The following is a 21235-nucleotide window of genomic DNA, read 5'->3' on the forward strand; positions in this document are numbered from 1 at the left end:
CCATGTGATTTCCAAAGTGGATCCCAGAGACCGTGTGCTCTCACCAACCCTGGCTTCTCTTAGTGAATGATACTCTTAACTCTTGCTCTAGAATGGGCCTGAATTTTATTCCTTCCTATTTTATTTATGTATTAAAAGGGAAAAATCTTCTCTTGGTGACTTTCCTGTAACAAGGCAGAGGCTTTTTGCTTTGTGTTGTAGATTGTCTGCTGGAGCTTGATGATGCTGCAGAGATTTATTGAGCTGCAGTTGCCTTAATAAAATCTTCACCTTTGCCCAGATCTCCAAGCCTACACTTTCCATAAATTATGCAGGATTACAGAAGGACTTTATGGAAAATTACTCAGTATTCCTCTCTGGGCTTGAGTCACTTCCCATGCATAACATCTGTTGTCAGCTTTCTTCTCCATCACCCAAAGCCCAGAACCTCAACCTCATGTTAACAGGCTCACCTTTGGGCTCCAGCTCAGCAGCTTTGTGCTCAGGGTTTCCTTCCATTTGTCATTCTCTCAGCCTCGTGGAAGATGGTCCTTCAAGACACTGCTTGCTTATCCTCCAGGCTGAAAATTGGAGCAGAGAAGGAAATAAGGATTAGTTATCTGTTGGTATGAATGCACTTCTGCAGAGTGTAGGTGGTTACTCTGTGGAAGGGCTTGTGTTTATCACCTACATGAGGCTTGCAGTGCCTTCAGAGCTCCCTCCCACCCACATTTTCAAACTGTAGGTCCAGGTGTGCTGTGTAATTTTGATAATGTGGCACAATGTGGTGGTTTATTTCTTTTTTTTTTTCTTTCTTTTTTTTTTTTTTTTTGTTTTGTTTGTTTGTTTGTTTGTTTGTTTTTTTCTTTACCCATTCCCTTTTGCTTCTGGCAGAGGGAGATTTTGAGGTTTTCAGGTTGTTTTCCCATCCTTCTCTGCTGTGTTGGAGATGATCTTTAAGGGCTCATGTTCTCCAGCAGCATCTGTTTGACTGCTGCCTTCACATTTCCCTTGGTGTGTTCTAACCTACCTTGTAGCTTCTAGCTTCAAGACTTGAAAGCTTGCTAAAACTCTCTTCTGCTTTGCTGCAATCCCTTATTATATAGTCCTTACCTCTGCCCACACAGCTATTCACCAACTACATTAGGCATGCCTGCATATGCTTACATATATATATATATGTATGTATATATGTATATATGTATGTATGTATATGTATATATGTATATGCATGCCTCTCTCTATATATGAATATCTACATGGTAATACTCAGAAAACTTCTTGCTTTTTCTCATTTTGCTGCTTCTACAGCAGTAGCTGCCTTGCCTCTGTCTTTGATTTTTGTCAGCACCCTTGTGGAGGGTGTTTTGCCTACTTGCTTTCATCTCAAAGGGTACCAATGGATTCCCAGGTATAAGTGCAAATTACTTCTCCAGAAAGCTGCAGCACTCTGTTTTAGCAGTTATGAAAAGTCTTTTGTCTTGGGTTAGCAACTGGGAATTAAGATAATCAAGTAATCAGCATAATAGCTTTGGAATTATCACAAAAAGCAGTCCCACATCTCTCCCACTTCTCCAGTTTACTAGTAGTGAGTTACTGGTTTAATCTGGGTTGAATTTCAATAAACCCTTGTGGGTTTTAACCTTCCCCACAGTAATCCTAGCCCAAATGGTTTTCTCTGCCCTCTGGGATCTGTGCTGCAGCTCCTGGCACAGCTCCCGGACCCGGTGCATCAGAGGAGATTTGGGGGGGCCAGCAGTGCCCATGTGGGATAACAGTGGGCAAGAGGCTTGTGTCAATGTGTCAGCTCTCAGGCAGCTCAGGAGAAAAGCCATTCTGTCAACTGGCTGAAAGCACATCAAATCCCAGAGGTAATTATCTGGCTGTGAAGGCATTTATGGCACAGCATGCGTAGGTGCTCATTTGGGAGGGAGGGACACAAAGCTTTGCTGGATGGAGAGCATCTGACATTCCCAGCCCTGCAGGGGAACAGGGTTTTCTAAGAAAATTGCTCCAGAGTTCTAGGATTTCACCCCTTGTGGAGTACACCTGCATGTGTAGGGGACTGCCACGTGTGTGTCAGCCTGGAAGCTTCAGCTCCTGAGCACCTGCAGGAGCCCTTCTGCAAACGGAGGGGATTTACCAAAAGCCAAGCTGGCCACTCCAAAACCAAGGGCTGGTTTGGCTGTTTATTTGGTGGGTGGTAGGATTTGAAAAACACTTGGTTTCATTTCAGAAGTTAAGTAGAGATAACTGTGCTGGGAGAGTGCTGCACTGGGCAGGGCAGTGAGGAGGTGGAGGTGTGACCTGAAACACAAAAAAAGAAATCAAATCTGTCCTGACAGGACATTGAGAGTCCAACTGAGGTCCTCTTAAATATTGTAGTCATATAAAATTTGGAGCACTTCACAGTATATTCCATCATTTTTGGATTTGATAGCTTCATATTATGTAAAGAGTGAATTAAAAGATGCCATCCACCTGTTTTTTTCTCACCTTTCTACATTTCAGACCTAAGTTTGTGCAACATGATGGGAAAAAAAACAAGAGCAAGAGGGGAAGAACAATGTATTTTATTTCAGAATAAATTTTTATACAGCCTTCTGTCTGTGTTTATCATCTAGTTAGATTAATGAAGCTGTAAAAATGGGAATATGTTGTTTTCCTTGAAGGAAGTAAAACTAAAAACTCTGGAAGATGCAGAAATTTTGAGATACTACACGTAAACTAGCTAAACTACACGTGTGTTTTAATAGTGTGTAAATGTTATGGGTTGGGGTAGTTTGTGCTACACCACATTCCAATGTCACTTTTTTCTCTGCCTCAGGAACCCCAGTTTGGTTCTACATGCAAATTGCACCTATAAGAAATGAGCACGAAAAAGTGGTTTTGTTCTTGTGCACTTTTAAGGATATCACTTTATTCAAGCAACCGATTGAAGATGATTCAACAAAAGGTAAACATGAAGTATATTAATATTATTTTTTGTGAAGGATAGAAGTAAATGCTTGAGCTCAGATCTGTCACAGGGATGTGTTATGTCTGTGATCTGTGTCTTCAACTGAGGAAATGTTTTGTGACCTGTCAGAGTTTCAATCCCACTCTCGTAAATTATTTTTTAAAAAAGGAAGGATAAATCGCCATGAGTGGAAATTCCCTACCAATGTTTTCCTAGAGTCACAAGCCTTCATTTTTCTTTGTAATTCACTTCTTCATCACTACAGCAGGCTTTTTCTAAAAATTACACAGTTTTTGAGTCATTTGAATGCTGTGCTGTTTTGGGAGATCTTTCTGTTATGGGACAGGTGTCATCTTTTCAGGAAAAAAATAATTCCAGCTCCTTGTGATGAGATGCTGATATTTCTTCCCATTCTCCCTCTTGGAGGTGAAATGTGAAACAGCCTGCTTGAGTCATTTATTACTGCTGAGGAGTGATGACTGCATGGCAGTGGGCATTGTGCTTGTTACTTATCAGCTGCAGGGCAGGATTTTGTTGGAATGCTCATGTCACTGAACAGCTCCTGGCCAGACCTGCAGCCTTGCAGGAGAAATTTGTGGGGAAAGGTACAGAGGATCTGACAGCACCATCCTCTGCTTTAGTTACAAAACACGTGTCTTGTGTCAGGTTTACATGTGTATGGCTTTGGGTGAAACAATGCGTGCTTACATAAAGAAGGACATTATCCACGTCTCTTGCAAGTTGCCTCCTGATGATTAATTCTTTACTATGTTTTTCCCTTCATGCTTGAAGAAGGCTTGATATGTCACTTGGTACTGGTGTGCTCTAAGCCATCTTCTTTAGGATAAAAAGTTGGTGTCATTTGAATGCAAAACGCTTCTTAATATCTAGATAGCACTTACTGCAAGTGTTTGGATAACTGAAAACTCAGTTTATAAAGGCAGACTCAAAATGAAAGGCTCTCCTCCTAGCTAGCACTAAATATGACATTTTTTCTTTTTGTCTAGAGAGTATTATCCATAAAATTATAAGGTCCTGATATAGGAATACCTCCTCAGCCATCATAAACTTTATTGCCTCTACAATTTAGCTAGCAACCTGCAAATGTTCTTTATTTCATTTTCAGCTCCATAATGTGGAATTCTTCTGCCTGGAAATAATCTGAGGTTTTTAGGGTAAATGCTGGTTAATTAAAAGGCCTTTATAGGTACCTGAAGGCATGGCACTGGCTCCTTGCTGCAGTGTATGTAATACATAGTGTGAGCTCTTCAAGGAAAAAGACAGTATTTGCAAGAATCATCATGTAAGATTCCCTATTTGATGCCTTCTGGAGGAACCAAGATGTATCTCACATGGAACCAGTTCCCAAATCCCCCCTTTTTCCCAGCTCTGCCCCACTTCTCACAGGACTGAATTGAACTGGGAAGTATTGGACTGCAGCAGGACAGAGAGAACACACTGAAGGTGGCTCTCAAATGCAGAAATGATGAAGGTTGCCTCCTTTGGATTCTCAGCCTGGGATATTCAAACCCTGCTGCCTTCCCTGGGGAGACAGGGATGTGCTCCAGGGGCTGAACTCTTCCCCTCCCATCTTGTGGCTGAGGAGGAGCAGAGCCCATGTGGCTTCCAGAGCAGGAATATATGTTCCTATGGGAAAGAGCAGTAGCAGTGAAATGCATGACTTGTGTGCTGCTGCTCTGCACTGGAGAGCACCATTAGTTAAAATGCCAAGTATTAATGATGGACATCACAAAATGTTGCTCTCAGCAGCCAAAGAGGTTTGGCTCTGTGTCTAAAGAGCCCTCACTTCTGTCAAAGTCATACTCTAAAACCCCCCCAAACTCAAACAGAACATTGCAGAGGCAGTGCAGCCACATTTCCCACATTTCTTTAAAGCACAGAATTGGAGACTTAGGAATCTGCTTTGGTTAGAGCATTGAAGAGCATTGATCTTTGCCTCCAACAAACCTCATCATCACAAACCACTGACCCGATTTTTCTTCTGCTTCTGTATAAATTAAAGCTTGTCTTTTGCACCCTTGATATAAGGAAAACATATTCAAATATTTGCAGCACTTTACTGCAGGGGTGGGAAAACAGCACTGTTGCATCACCCTGTGTGTCTCAGCTGTGTGGGTCTCTGGGATCCCACGGCACTGGGATCATAGTGGTTTTGTGTCAGACATGGTGCTATGAGAGATGCATAATTCATTGTCCCTGCAGATAACATTACAATGTGCTTAGGAGCTGCCAGGCCACTTTCTTTTTGAATGATGAGATTGGTAAACATATATGTTAAAATTTAGCTGAGAATTTTTAAAGTCTTGTGGAAAAGGGTTTCAATAAAATGCTGCTGCTGAGTGCTGGGATTTGCCATTGAAAGGGCTATTTTTTTCTCCTTCCTTTTTAAAAGAAGGATATTTCTTAAGAAATTCTGTCAGGACCATGCAATACATAATACATAAGTAACTATGGTGCAGATGAGTTACTGCGTGTTACTTATGGGAGCAGTAAATTTGAGATAAAAAATTCAGCAGGAATAAAATATTGATGCCATTATGCAATAATCTCTCCGTACCAAAACGTTCTGCACTGTTCAAAGGTGTGTTGCTTTGTTGTGAAGCTTCAGTATATCATGCTCCTGTGAGGTATTTAAATCATGCCACTGGTTTATCTACACTGCAGAGTGTCTGTGTGTCTCCACTCCTGGAAATACCTGGTTGGGTTGGCCAGACCTGCTTGCAACGGGGTTGGCATCTCCTGGAGACCTTGCCAGGGAACAGCAGGTTTGGGAGACAGAAGTGGTGCTGGGGATGCAGATCTGCCCAAAAGTGTCGAGCAGCTTGTTGGGTTTGTGAAGACAGGGCAGACATATGAAACAGTTGTCTTACTACAAAGCACGTTGCCAAAGTGAGGTGGGATTTTATTTTTCCTGATGTGGTTTTAAAAATGTGTTTGTTGAGTGCAAAAAATGCAGTTGACTTCACGGGGACAGGCCCCGTGCGAGCAGAGGGAGTCAGAGAGGTCTGGGACACTGTGACAGATGGTGTGTCTCTGCTTACCTGTGTGCTCACCACTTGCTCTGTTAATGCTGAAAGGAGGAGGAGGAGGAAGAAGGGAAGAGGAGGGAGCTTTGCTTGCCGCGGGGAGTAAAAGTAATGAAAATTTTTCCCGGGCTCACCCAGGGGGCTGTGAATTTTCTGCAGACCAGAAAGCTGTTGAAACTTACTGGACTGTAAGCAAGACTTGAGAAAAGGGATATTTAAAAGCCACCTTCCTCTCATAAAATACAGTGACAGAGATCAAAACCCTTGTTTTCTGAGAGGGTGCAGGCAGTCGACTGTCGGCTGAAGATTGGACTGGCTTGTTTTCTTGTTACTTGTGCTCCAATCTGTTATTGCTGGGTGAGGCGTGGGAGACCTCTGATGTATGGCAATGTAACAGTGATCAAAACCTGCTGTAAAGCCATTCCTTGTAAATGGAAAATTACTTCAAAAAGTGTCTAACCAGTCAAAAGTGTCAAAACCCCCCAGCAACTCCAGCAGAAGCAGCAAAACTGATGATGGAAGGAAGGATCAGCCTCCTGGTTGATGTGTTCCCTCCTGGGTGGAGGTGCCACTGGCAGCTTGGATATCTGGAGGGTAGAGAGAAGCCCCTCCACTGGTTTGGGTTTGGATTTATAGTGCCCCAGTGTGGCATTCACATTCTCTGGAAAAATCCCTTCACCCAGGATTTTTCTCCTGGGAAGCTGAGAAGCCTCAGAGAAAAAGAAAAACAATTCTTATCTCATTTGCTTCTCCTGTGTTGTGCTCATGTGGAATGTGTTTGGAGATTGTTTATCCACAGGGGATTCATTGGATTCTGCTGTGAGTTGTTTTGACTCTTTGGCCAACCAGGGCCAGGCTGTGTCAGGACTCTGGAGAGAGTCATGAGTTTCATTATTATCTTTTTAACATTCTGTAAGTATCCCTTCTGTATTCTTTAGCATAGTATAGTTTAGTATTCTTTAGTATAATATGGTATCATAAAATAATAAATTAGCCTTCTGAGAGCATGGAGTCAGATTCATCACTCCTCCCTGCCACGAGGGTCCCTGCAAATACAATTCCCCAGCTCCTGAGCCAGTGGCTGATGAGCTGTGGATGGGGGCAGCGTGGAGGAAGAAGAGGTGTGAGAATTTGTGGTGAGGCAGGAGGTGATGGCTGCCCTTGGTGGTCACTGGGCCAGTGCTTTATTTTCTGGTTAAGGAGCTGTGCTCTGCTTGTCTGATCTCTCCTTTCCTTCTCCTGCTCCTCTTTGCTAATGGGAGTATTTATCTTATCTGGATTCAGCAGCAAGCAGCAGGTCCCACCTGTGGTGGCAGAGGGCCAGATCCCCAGGTCTCCTGGCTTGAGGCCGTGCACAGCAGAGGTGGAAGGCGATTACAAGCATATGAAAGATCCTATTATGTATTTTCTTTAGGCAAATAAAACCCAAAGGATCTTTTTTTTTTAATGTTTGTACCATTGTCAGGTCACAGTGGGGTGCTTTTATCAACTTGCTGAGCTTTTATTCTGTCTTTATCCAATGGCCTTTTAAAAATATCTGAAGACTTTCAATTCCTCCAAAGACACACAGTGGTAATAATCTTCTGTTTATTTGTCAGGAAAAAAATTAAGCCATTTTTCTGGGCCCTAACTGTCAGAAGGGTGAATGGGGCCACTTAAAATGTTAACTCCATTTGAATCCAGGAGTGGTGTAGAGTCTATGGAACAAAATGTTTAAGTATAGAAAAAAAATAAAAGACCAGCAATTTTGGTTAATAGTGGTGTTTCACCTAGTGTGTAGTGGTTTTATTTACTTTGTTATCATCAGTGAAGAAAAAGTGTGGCCTCTACGTAAACTTAGAATTTTTGGAATTGGCTGGGATTCTCACTGGTTATCTGGAGTCTCTGTGGAGTGAAACATCAGGCTTGTCACATCTGTAGTGATCTGGAAGTTCTAGTGAATAATGATGGGACGTAGAATCAGGATGCGAAGTTGTGTTAAAGAGCCCCCTACAACTCAGGACTGTGTGCTGTTAACAGATGGGATCAGGAAATGGCACAGCAGGATCCTGAAGTTGCTTTGTTTTTTTTTTTTTTTTTCTTTTCCCTTTTCACTTGATAGAGCCAGACTCTGATAATCAAGTCTGTCTGGGACAATGCTGTAATGCTTCCAGTGATATAACTCTTTATGGTTATATAACTGCATATAATGATACAACTCTATCTCAGAGTGTGACAGGGCTATAAAAAGTGTAGTAGTTGCAGAAATATGCACTTATGCCTTGCTAATCCTTGCTAAGCCTATAATTCTGATCCATTTTTATCTTTAATAAGTGCAAGTTATTAAGCATATATAACTAGTTGCACATGGGAACCTTTTTTTTCCTTGAGGGGGTATCCATCCTGGTGATAATAGAAGAAGTGGGTGGAGGGATTAGAGCATGAAAATAAGGTTTCTACCTTTAGCTGAAGCACAGTGTACCCTGTTGAGTACATCACCTTGACAGTAATCCATCACAGTAATTTAATAGGTTACAATTTGGATATCCTTAACATGTTCTTATTGCACTTTTCTGTGGCTGTAATAACAAGGGTCACAATAGAGACCCACTTGTTCTCATGCTGCTTTTTTGCTGTGATTTGCAGTTTCCTCCCTTCCAGGCAGCAAGGGGATCACCTCCAGTTCTCCATTCTCCCCTGGGTCTGGAGTGCAGCATCCAGGGACTCCTGGCTGGGAGAAAGGGCTTTGGTATGGGAGGGGTGCCAAGAATGGGCATTTGCCAGGACACCAGGTGGGTTTCCAGTGCCAAAAGCAGACAACTCAGTGCAATGATGCTGAGAGAGAATCTCTTAGTATTTATACAGTTAGGTAATATTCCGATAAAATACTATTTTAGGTAGTATTTTAAACTATCCATTTGTGATAGGCACAGCTTGCCAGTAACCTGGAATGCCTTCCAAGGTTGCTTTTTCTCCGTTCTGCAGGACAAGCATCCCTGTTGTTCATCCCTGTTATGCCTTCAGTGGTGTGCTGCTGGCACTTTCTGCAGACACTGCACAGGATGAATAGTCACAGGGACAGTTGCTTCCTCACTTTCAGGAGTGATGCTCCAAGGCCTTATTTTCACTCCTCTTCCCCCCCCGTATCCTTTTTTGCTTTACTGCTGCTGGAGACCCACCATGATGAAGAAGAGGGAATTTCTATTTCCATATCCAGGGTTGTTTAATTTCTTTCACAGAAATGAAGTATTTTTTTTTTAAATCTGATACAGCCTTTGGAGCCCTTTGTGTGCTCCATCAGCAACCCATCAATGCACATTAACGGTCTGCAAATTTCTGGAAGTTTAATGTGCAATGAAAATGAAATCCCACTGAAATGAAATCTAGCCCTGTGAGAGATTGAATTAAACTGGAAGCTGATCTTTGAAGCAGAAGCTGTTTGTAGATGGATACACTCTGTATGTGGAAAACTGAACACTCATCATTAGCCAAATCTAAAATAATAAGTATAAATGGGGTTTAAAAGTCTGATCTGTGTGACACAGGACATTCCACTTCACTAAGTTGCTCCTCTGCTGAACCCATGAACTTTTGTGTAACTAAATCTTCCCCTCCAGGGAGGCATCCAGTATTGGTTTAGAAGAGGCTGAGCATCCACTACATTGCTTGCTATGTTTTGTGCTTCTCCATTAGGCTTTTGGCATTAAAGAAATGTCAAATTAGCATGGCTTCAGCTTCTTGCATGGCATCTTCTTATGTCTTTTTTCCCTCTGTATTAAGGAAGTCCCACTAAGGCATTTACACATATAATCAGCTCATCACTGTGCCTCCATTTGATAAAGTAAATGAGTTGAGCTCCTTAAACCTCTGTCTAGACTGAATTTGGAGCTCTGGTGATGGCAGATACATGGATATTTTAGCTGCCCTTTAATCCAGCTCATTGGCAGCAGCAGGGATGAAGCTGTGGTGTCCTGGATTTCATCCTCCCAGGTCCCCAGTGAGTTTCTGCAGCAATTATTGTGGCTGGGTGGGTTTCCAGCTAATTCCTCACTATTGTTCATTGCTCAGCCTCCAAGCCCAGTTTTTAGTGTATGTATCCAAGGAGCAGGTGACTTTTGCCAAAACCAATTACATGCTGAATTGCTCATCTACCAAGACATTTGGATCATTTTCAGACCATGTCTTGCCTGGGACATTTCCCCCTCCTGTGCTGGAGTTACAATTTTCGTTGCTTTTTTCTGGATGACTGTTTTCCATTTAAAATGTGTTTTAATGGCACATGTCCAGGCATCAAGCGCATCATTCTGTTGGACTGTCCTCAGTGCTTTTAACATTCCCCTAATCCTCCTGTCATTTGACACTTCTATCAGTCATTTTATAAGGACTTTCATACCCTGGAGATAAGCACTGAATAGGATGCCTGGCCACTGGTGTCTGGAAGGATCCCAGTAATAAATTTTTACTATTTTCCACTGCTCCTTGTTTGATACTTACCAACTAATACATTCTTCACCCATTTAACCTGTAATTTACTGAACTGTGTGGTCTCAATATCTTATTGAGAGTGTCACACAAGGGTCAATTTGGTGAAGATTGCTGTGCAAGAGGCTTTGGCCACTCTGCGTCTCTGGAGTGATTCAAATGCAAAGTCAGGATGAGGTGATGTGATGAACACTTTGCTATCTGACCAACTACTAAAGCCAGTTAACTGATATTTACAGGAATTAGTATTTTTCCCCCTTCTTCTTGCCCAAAAATTGCACCTGTTTTTGTACACTTATGGGAAGTAATTCCCCAGTGGCCCTGTGTTTGTGTATAAAGTTTAGCCGTATTTGCAGAAAAGTGCAATGTAAGAAGTTGGGCACTGTACATTTAAGGCTATTTGAGAATTAAATTAAAAAATATTTTGTAATTTTAAAATGTATGCCTAGTGCAGTCTAGAATTAGATAAATCTTAGCTCTCCTTAACAGTAGATCTCAAAATGGCTTGCAAATTAGGTAATTAGCATTATCTTCATTTTAAGGAGGAGAAGCTGAAGCTCAGAGAGGTAAAATGATATGCCCAAGATTATCCATTAGTTCTTCATCCATACTGAGCTCCCCAGCAGTTGCAGTGGGTGGATGGTAACTGGGAAGACAACGCTGAGCAAGAAGGGAGGTTGGATGTAAAAGTTAGCCCAGGAGTGCAGTGCATTTTCAGACAGTGGAACACACAGAGTTTCAATTCCAGAAATTTATCCCAATATTTTGAATTTCATTTTAATAGACTCTAAGTCCAGAAATATTTTTTACTGCACCATGGGAATGACTGAACATTGTTTGACTATTTATCTGTATATTCAGGAATCTTGTTTATTCCCCTCTGTCTCTAAAAACCCAGTACTGGGATTATCAAATTGTTCAAAGAGACAGTGAACTCCTTCAGACATACTTTGCCTGCAGTAAAGAGCAAACAGCCAGCCATTGACATGATTTTACTGCTTGAGAGTCTAGAAACAGTTTGGATTTATACATGCTAACTATTTATGCCAAAGAATGATCTGTGCTACCAATTGAATTCCACACTTCCTAACTCTGAGCAGTGCTGTCTCTTTGCTCTTGTGGGTAAGTCATAAATTATGTATTATTTAAGCATTCTGCATGTTAACTGTTTTGTGCTTCACAATGACATCAGAACAATCTTTCCATGGCTGGGATCTGTTCCCTGTGCTCCTGCAGGAATCAACACAAGCACTGCTGGAATTGCTCTCTACAATTGCTTTTTTCACACAGAATATAATTCTTAACCCAAGTGTATTCCCTGTAATCTAAGGTAGGGGATAATTCCCTGTTATACTGATTTAAAAGTCATCATTATTTAAGACCAGACAAACCCTAACAAAAAGGTTAATTGCAACCCAGTAGAGCTACATTAATGCTTTATTAGGGCGAGCTAGTCATGTTGAGGTTTTTCAGAGCAAGTGCACCATAAAGGACATTAACATTTCACCTTGAGATTTCAAACTCTTCATAAACTCTGATGTATGAATTTAGCTTTAAAATAACATGGTGTAGTTTATGAACTAAATGTGTTTTTTTCAGTGTGGCTGCTAGCTAGGTGGTTAGATCTGCATTTGGAACTGTACACAAACCCAGTCAGAGAGACTGAAAATTTTCAACTCTTAATTAAATTATGATGAGAGTTCTAAAGGTTTTTTGCATTTATTCATATTTGAAAATATTTTCTGTTTCATGAGCTTTGTGAGCTTGTAAATCCTTCTTATTCCAAGGTCTTGCCTCCACATAACCTTCAGGGAAGAGTCTCAGATGTCTTTTCCAACCTAAACCATTCAATGATTCTGTCTCATCCATTCCAGCATCACTTCTGCTCGGGGAAGCCTCCCTTGCTGCACTTTCTTTGGACAGATTTTACTGTTTTTTGGGTTTTTTATGCTCTGCCATACACTGCATCAACACCTTGGACCTGGCTGGTGTTTCTCCCTGCCCAGGGAAGGCAGCAGGGATGAGGAGCAGCGCGGGAGCTGCCTGGGGCTGTTTGTGTGCTGGACCCATCTGCAGGGTGTGTTTTTAGGGAGCAGGCTGGTGACCAGAAGGGCAGAGAAGGGTCCCTGTGGCAGTGCAAGGGTGCAGCTGGCAGAAATGTGAAGTCTCTAAAAGAGTCTGGAAAGGATTTTGCACCCAGAGAAAGCAGCAAGGGAGTGGAGGGAGGTTTGTGCAGAGCAGCTGCCGCAGAGCTGTGCCCATCCCAGAGATGCTGCACAGATGTGCCCATCCCAGCTGTCCAGTGTAAAACAGAATGATGGATTTGGGATCTCAGGGAGAAAGATGTGTGGGCATAACACTGGTGTTGTTGGAGGAGGAGCTGATGGAAAGGCAGTGCTGTCGTGAGTGGGATAGTTTGGACCTTGAAATGCCATTTTCCCCTCAGGCACCATGAAGCTTCTGTAGTGGTGTATGAATCTATACATTCATAAACCACTGAGTGGCTAAATGAGCTTCTCAGACCCTTCTGGAAAGCTTTTCCTCCTCTGAGGAGGTGTTTGGGTGCTCTGTTTGCTTTACCTGACTATTCCCTACCTCCCCGCCACGCTCCTGCACTCCCCCAGGCATCCTGTCGCAACAGCATCAACTTCAGTCACTGTCACAGCATCTGAGGTTTAGAAAAAATACCTTTTTTAAAAATTAATTTGGTAATCCTGTTTTTATTTCTCTTCAGAGAAACCTCTGGCTCAGCTGTTGTGTGAAGGACACCACAAAGTCATCTCTGTCTCAGTTAGACCCACAGTCAGAGGGCTGTCAAATTGGCAGTCTGGTTTAGGGCAAGAAGCATAGAGAATAGTGGATGTAAAATATTTAATTGTGTGTAAAATTCATGGAGGAAGAAGGAATTTGCCAGCTTGGAAGGGCAGCATTACAGCTGGGCCAAGGCAGAGAGTTGTTTAGCCCATGTCTTATCAGCATGTTTGCCTTCTTCGTGTCCTGTTCTTGTAACTGTTAAACCTCCAGTTTACTAAGAATGCAGTAATTTTACTTTGAATAATGGATAGAAACAGGCAAATATTTTGCTAGGTTCCTGTTTAAGAGATCATTGTTTTGGATCCTGAGAATGAATGCAGATCATGAGGGTTATTTTTTAAAGCAGGGGAACAAATGCTACTTATTTTGTCCCTGGATAATAAAGTAATTAAAGAGAACCAGGGGAAACAATCATTTTATTTATAGGCTCTTCCAGAATTTTCCTTTCGAGCTGGTTCTTTGTGTGGAACACCCAGTTTAACTGCTTGTAAGGAGAAGCAGCTGCTGGCCTGATCTGGTGTGTGATCTGATGATGATGATGATGCTTTTTTCCCCAAGAATATGAGTGCAGTGGTGCAAGTTCAGGGTGCTACTTTTCAGGCAGTGCTGTGGAAGAAAGATGCAATCCAGCTGAGCTGAAGCGAGGATCAAAAGTGTTGCATTTTCTCATAAGTACATTTTTGTTTCTGCCCCTCTTGCACCTGCTATTTGTGCATCTCCTTTACTCCTTCCAGACTGAAAATATCTGTGAGGACAGGCGGTCACTAATACTTGGGATAAAATTATCATTCTTTTCAAGTGTCTGTCTAAAGAGGAAAAGAAAGGAGAGAATCGTTTGAAGAAACATTGACAGCAGTAGGCAGCTATGCAAATTTTCCCTGGTCTATTTAAACATACACATTGGTTTTAAATATAATTCTGAACTTGTCTAGTCTACAACAAGGTCAAGAAAGAGAGAAATGTACCCTGTGCAGATTATTTCAGACACAAGGCAGCCTGTATGCATTTTCACCTTCCCACTCATAACCCAGCATCTTGCTGTTGATGTGTTTTTAATTCTCTTGGGTTGTAAATAGGAAACAAAAGAACCTGGTACTTTTTTCACACTATTGCAGATGGGTAGATTGGAGCAGGTAAAATAATGCTGGAGTTGGTGCTGAATTGGAGAAAAAAGTCATGTTAGTGTATTCTGTGCTTCCAGTGTCCAGAATCATGGGCTTCACAGGGCTGAAAAAAATGTGAAAATGTGAAGTCTCTAAATGAGGCTGGAAGGGTTTTGCAGAAGATCTGCTCTGGCACAAAGCAAACTTTGGTCTTGGTGGAGAAAGGACACGATGAAATGGTTTGTCCTGTGAAAAAAAGAGGTCACAGCAGATGAGCAGAGTGGTAACTTTGAATGCTAAAATGTGTGTCTTCTTTCTTTCACATGACATTGATGATCCCATGTGGTGATAAAGAAGGATTTGAAAAAAAATTGTAGTTTTTCCTTTATTTTTATTTTCACAGCAAAAGGGTTGCTGTTGTCTGGTGTGCAGTTTACTGCTCCATCTTCCCTAACTTCCCCAGGAATTCTGCATTTGTGGTTAATGCAGGACAGATGCTTTTCTTTCCTGAAACAGTGACAAGGGATTTCTTACCAGTTCTGCTTTTATAAGAGAGGCATTTTAAACCCCGTATTTGTATGAGAGGGATCTCTCAACCTGCAAAGCACCATGACAGAGGATTTCTAGAGAGTGCATGAAGCCCTCTCCTGTCATTGCCAGCCTCTGACTCTTCTCCAGATCCTCCTCACTGCAGGAACTGGGCTGAGCAGTGAGGAGAGGATGGGAGGGATCACCCTCCTGGCCCTGCTGGCAGTTCTGTGTCTCACTCAGCCAGGGATTTCCACCATGGACAGTTTCAGCTCGGTCCTCTGGGAATCCCCACACCATTTTCTGCCAAACCACTTCACAGCATGTACTGGTCCATGGGGTTGTATCTCCTGAGGTACAGGGCTTTTACCCCTCTCTACTGGACATCCCCATGTCCCTGTCAGAAGCTGGAGTAGCTGACGACGCTGGGATGTGACAAATGTGGGTGATTTGGGCTGCACCCAGCAGTTTGTCTGTGGTGGTTTTGTTTTTTCTGAGCACTTTCCATCACTCTCGTATCAGCTGTGAGGCAGGATGACAGAATAAAGGTTGGGGACTAGTCCATGTTAGTCCTTCTGGACCACGGGGAAATATTTTTCCAGGAAAAGAGGATGATGACAGAGTACATGAGTGTGTGAGTACCTGCCCAGGACTGGAAGTGAGTGAACACCTTCCTGGAGAAGAGCTGCTCTTTTTCCCTGCTTCTTGCTGTGTGTTTGCAGTGACCCAAAATAAATCACCTGTGTGCAATGTGGCCTCCAGCAATTACTAGAAATGCTGGGGCAGAGCTGTCACAATGCTGTTACCAGGCTCACTTGGTCTTTGAAATTGCTGGTTTAGAAAAATAAAGAGCAGTTCTGACTTATGTCTTAAAGCTGTCTCCTTCCTGCAGTTTTATAGACAATTAGGAAAAGGAAAAGTGCAAGGATTTTTTAATAGAACTTAATAGTTCACAGATCACTGTAGTCCGCCTTGACCTTGTTAAATAGAGAAAGTGCATATTCCTAATTGAATATCCCTGTAAGCTCCAGAAGCATGAGACACATCCAAAGCTCACATTCAGTTTACATTTGAAAAGTTAATAAAATGCTTCTATTTTTTACCTTTTCCCAGTGAATTTTTTATGTGCATTTTTGAGGTCATGTATAAATAGCCAGACACAAATGTTTGTGCAGTGCTGGTGTCATGATATTTTAAGCTGTTCTGATTGTTAAATGATGAACAATGGATTTACATTTGTGTGAATGCGATATGTGTGTGGTAAATGGCAAAGCCAAGTTTGTACATAATTTTTTCTTGAAGTTTTACTGTCTTTTCTGTTCCCTGCTTGTTATTTCGTCTCCCTCAGAGCTTCCCTTAACACTCCAAGTCCCTGACTCCTATCAGCAGAAGGCATTTAAAAATAAGCCTAGCACTGGCACAGGTTGCCCAGAGCAGCTGTGGCTGCCTCATCCCTGGAAATGTTCAGGGCTGGGTTGGAGGGGGCTTGGAGCAACCTGATCTGGTGTAAGTTGTGTAAGTCTATGGCAGGAGGTTGGAATGAGATGGTCTTTAAGGTCCCTTCCAACCCAAACCATTCTGTGATTCTGTGATGATTCTAACGTAGAAATGCAATGTTTCCTTTCTCAGATATTAATATTTTTCCAAATTTTCACCTACTCAGCATTCAAACTAAATGAAAGTTAAACCTTCTCCTGAACCCCTTTCCTGTCTGTAACTTGTCTGATATTTTATCCACAACTCTCTGATAAAACAATGACATTACACCTGGCTAAACTGAATGTTCAGCATCTCCTTCCGTGTCCTTGGGAATATGTTTCCTTCCTAAAGATACTTGGATTTTGAATTTTCCTGCTACACTGCTGAAAATCCTGGTGTTTTCTTTGCTGCACCCATCTACTCCATCCACTGATGCATCCACACCATCACAAACAATGGGGTGTTTTTCCAGCAGGAGTGACTTGCTGACATGTCCCTGGGCTGGTGCTGCTGTCAGTAACACACTGCTGCTTGCCGGGTGCTGCAGGAAAATGTTCCTCAGGGGCAGCTCACTGTGTGGGTCCTAGGCTACAATTAAAGCAGATGTTTATCATTAGTATAATAGCTAAATTTATTTCTTAATGCCATTTGAAATCAAGTTCTTAATTTGACTTTAAATGCTTAATGATATTTTTTTCTTTTTAGTTTGAAGCATTGCTGGTGGTGCAGTTTTTTTTTTTCGTTTTTTTTTTTTTTTTTTTTTTTTTTTTCTTCCCAGTTTATTTTTGTCCCTGAAGTTTAGAGTTTAGCTGGGGCAAAAACCAGTAAAGACTTAAGAATCAGACTTCTGGGGCTGCTCCAGTGGTCCTGAATCAGCAGGAGCCTTTCTGTAGCTGGGAAGGATTTTCCTTCAGCAGGATTTGCAGGCTTGGGAAGCTTTTGCATGAACTTAAGTGGCTTAGAATTAGATTTCAGCAGCAGAGAATGTCCCCAGAAGGCTGAAAACAGGATGTCATCCCTCTAACACAATGTCTCCAGAAGGCAGGAGAAAGAATGTTTTGATTCCTTTCACGTTTACCTGTGTTGCCTTGAAGGAACAGTATTTTCCCTTTCGCAAGGTCTTTAAGCCCGGAGCCTGAAGCTTCTCTGTGCGGCAATTTAGAGAAACCATTCAGCTCTGAGACTGAATATCGCTGAGCAGAAAGGAGCTTTACTAGCACTGCATGAGGCCTGGGTAGCTCTGATGTGATTTCTGACACGGTTCCCTTGTTTCCCTGCAGGCTGGACCAAGTTTGCCCGGCTGACGCGGGCGCTGACCAACAGCCGCAGCGTCCTGCAGCAGCTGACGCCGATGAACAAGGCTGAGGTGGTGCACAAGCACTCCCGCCTGGCCGAAGTAAGTGGGGTGGACACCAGCCTGCTCCCTTCCTGGGGAGGTGGGGGGAAGAAAACCCACCCTAATTCCCACGGGGAAAGGAAATTCTTAGAGGAAAATATATCCCGACTCTGATTTTTTCAGCCTCGCCGTTGCTCGTCGGAAAGCAGCACCACGTAGAAAGCTCAGGTGCTTAGGACAGGTCATAAAAACACTTCTACTTAAATAACACTATTTCTGTGCACACAGTCCTCAGCTTCCTGTTTATTCCTTAACTTGGGGTGCACGGTGTGCTTCTCTACTGAGGTGGTTCACAAGCACTCCCGCCTGGCCGAAGTAAGTGGGGTGGACACCAGCCTGCTCCCTTCCTGGGGAGGTGGGGGGAAGAAAACCCACCCTAATTCCCACGGGGAAAGGAAATTCTTAGAGGAAAATATATCCCGACTCTGATTTTTTCAGCCTCGCCGTTGCTCGTCGGAAAGCAGCACCACGTAGAAAGCTCAGGTGCTTAGGACAGGTCATAAAAACACTTCTACTTAAATAACACTATTTCTGTGCACACAGTCCTCAGCTTCCTGTTTATTCCTTAACTTGGGGTGCACGGTGTGCTTCTCTACTGTGCTGGAGCATGGAACCAGGATCGATGTCCTTGAGTCCCTCTCCCAGAAAAATGGGATTGTTTGATAAACCTCTTTGGAAGCATCCCAGTCTGGGCTCCCATGGCCTGATATATGACTTTCCTGCAACACCACTCCTACAATATTTCCCTCATCACTTTTGTCTTCAGAAATGATGAAACGAACTCTTTGGCAGGTTGCAAATATCTCCTTAGGAGTGCAGGTGGTTTAACAACTGAATACCTTCAGGTTAACTTCTGAAACAGAAACATTGCTTTCATCTTCACATCCACTGGTAATGAAAAATAAATTGGTCAAAAATACAGAGTCAAAATATATGAGCTACTGAAAAAAATACAGCCCTTGTGCCAGAGAACTTAGCCTGGCAAGCGGCTGTGGAGACCACTGAACTGTAATGATTATTTCTTTCATGCTGCATAGATTTCTAATTTTAAATCACCAAAGAATACACAATATCTTGTTAGCTGCATTCACCACAGACTGTCTCAATTATTCCTGTGTACAGCTAATAAAAATGACTGGTAGCTGTGAAGTCTGATAAGGTGAGCAGCACATTCTGCAAGGGATGAGCTATCAAGATAATGCTCCTCCTCAGAGATAGAAATATGGAAATACAATGGTGAACCCCTCCTCAGTCTGCCTTCCTCACAGCACTGTGCCTACAGTGCACTTTCCAGCTATAAACTACTTTTAAGAATTTGCACACTCTCCAAGCAACTACTCCTGCGTACAACCTCATCCCAGCTGTTCCTGAGCACATCTACTCCCTTACTTGAGGTTCTCCTTGAGGTAGAACTGATAGCAGCTTTAAATGTTTGATTTTTTGTTTATTTTTTGTTTCATTACCTTTCCGGTTTTAGTGAACTTTGATAATAAAAATCTCAGATTATCAGAATGGAAACCCACAGTTTTCAGGTGTTGGCAGTGTGGCATTTTCCCTTGAGTGATCCCATACCAATAGCTTGGATAAATGCTGGATTGCTGACACCTCATTCTTTTCAAATTCATGACGTTTCAGTGTCCTGTAAATCCAGTTACAGCCATTCTTGGTTTAGTCTGGAGAAAGAAGTGAAGACTGGAGAAGATATGGTAACAATATTCAAAGGAGTCTAAAGCAGCACAGAATGAGGGAGGAAATTGTTCACCAGGACCATTATGGCTAGAGGAAAACAAATAAAATGTCAAGGGAGATTTAGATCAGCAAAAGGTTTGCAGCAAAACCTCAGGTTTGCAGCAGCAAAACCTCAGGTAAGGGAGTAGGTGTGCTCAGGAATAGCTGGGATGAGGTTGTACTCAGGAGTAGTTGCCTGGAGAGAGTGCAAATTCCTCTCTTAAAAGTAGTTTATGGCTGGAAAGTGCACTGTAGGCACAGTGCTGTGAGGAAGGCAGACTGAGGGGGGGTGCACCGTTGCTGCACAGGCCCTATTTTCCAAATTTCTGTTATGTGAGGTGGAGCATTATCTTGATAGCTCATCCCTTGCAGAATGTGCTGCTCACCTTATCAGACTTCACAGCTACCAGTCATTTTTATTAGCTGTACACAGGAATAATTGAGACAGTCTGTGGTGAATGCAGCTGACTAACAAGATATTGTGTATTCTTTGGTGATTAAAAATCCATGCAGCATGAAAGAAATAATCATTATTGTTCAGTGGTCTCCACAGCCACTTGCCACCCACTCACCATGTCAAACTCAGCATGAGATTATGTTAAGAATAATAATTATGCTTTTACAGTATCGTGGGAGCTCCCAAGCACTCCACCACCAGAGGCACAGGGAACTATCAAGCATATGTTAATTGCATTCTGCTTGAGCCCTAAGTTGTTTATTTTTCCAGCTCTAGTGAGGACATTTCCAGCTCCTGCCCCAGTGAACAAGGCAAGGAACAAACAGGCCTGAAGAAACCAGGGAAAGAAGTTCCAGTGCTGATTTATCAGTGAAGTGTTGGACACTGATGTGTCCAAAGAGATATCTGGAGATAACAACCAAATTATGAGGCAAAGCCAAAATGGTGTGTTAAGTGCAGGTGGAAATTTTCGCTTTGAAAGAAATTTTCACAAGGCAGCTGTGAGAAAATGATTGTGTAGATTGCTGCTTTAATTCCAGGGAAAGCCCCATGGATCCACCAAAAAGTTCAGTGTGCTGCGGCGGTTATAGAAGTGCTGACAGTGAGTCTGTCCTGGACACCTGGAGTTTGATGTTTTATGGGTCTCACCAGGGGTTTGGCATCTGTGCTTGTCTCTGACAAGTGCCTCTGGGACCACACCACTCCACAGAGGGCTTTGTGTTACACTGGGGCTGGTGTGACATGAGGCTGCTGGCAAAGGGAGCAGCCACGGGCTCCTGGAGGTCTCTGCTGCTCTCTCACTGCTGCCTGTGTAGTGAATCCTGTGCTATTCTAGCTGTGGGATAAATCTGTGCAATTCTGCTGACCCTGTAGAAAAGAAATGGCTAATTGATGTAACAAGTTAGTTTTTCGTTGTGTCAGCTCCGCTGACTTTCCCTGCAGATCCTGATTGCTGAATGTGGGCTTAGGGAGGGTGGGATCAGGATGGCAGGAGCAGGTTTGCATCCCTTCAGCCTGACACTGGCCCAGATTTGACATCTTGGGAAGCCACAGCCCCCATCACAGAATGAGGGAAGCAGCTGTAGTTGTCCCTTGGTGTTTCCTGGAGAACAGATTATTAGCAGAGCTAGACTTTTACTGTCTGATCTCAGTAACAGCTTTCTCTATAAAACATCTAAAAGACAAGACTGAAAATAATTACTGGAGAATCCCTATCTGTGGTGCTTGAATTAATATTCTTAGTTATTTTGCAGTTTATTCAGAGCCATTTACTCCTCTCCACTG

At 42.7% G+C, this 21235-nt stretch overlaps 1 protein-coding gene across 1 annotated transcript in view; it reads left to right on the forward strand.

Annotated features, from left to right (window-relative positions):
• KCNH5 (potassium voltage-gated channel subfamily H member 5) overlaps positions 1-21235 on the forward strand; it is a 148759-nt gene that overhangs the window by 21161 nt on the left and 106363 nt on the right. The window contains exons 4-5 of the mRNA XM_041398230.1: positions 2807-2935; positions 17651-17766. Of these exons, the coding sequence (XP_041254164.1) occupies positions 2807-2935; positions 17651-17766 (245 nt within the window). The remainder of the gene's footprint in view (positions 1-2806; positions 2936-17650; positions 17767-21235) is intronic.

The sequence above is a fragment of the Onychostruthus taczanowskii genome, unplaced genomic scaffold (genome assembly GCF_017590055.1).
Source record: "Onychostruthus taczanowskii isolate IOZ18803 unplaced genomic scaffold, ASM1759005v1 scaffold1, whole genome shotgun sequence".
Taxonomy (NCBI): domain Eukaryota; kingdom Metazoa; phylum Chordata; class Aves; order Passeriformes; family Passeridae; genus Onychostruthus; species Onychostruthus taczanowskii.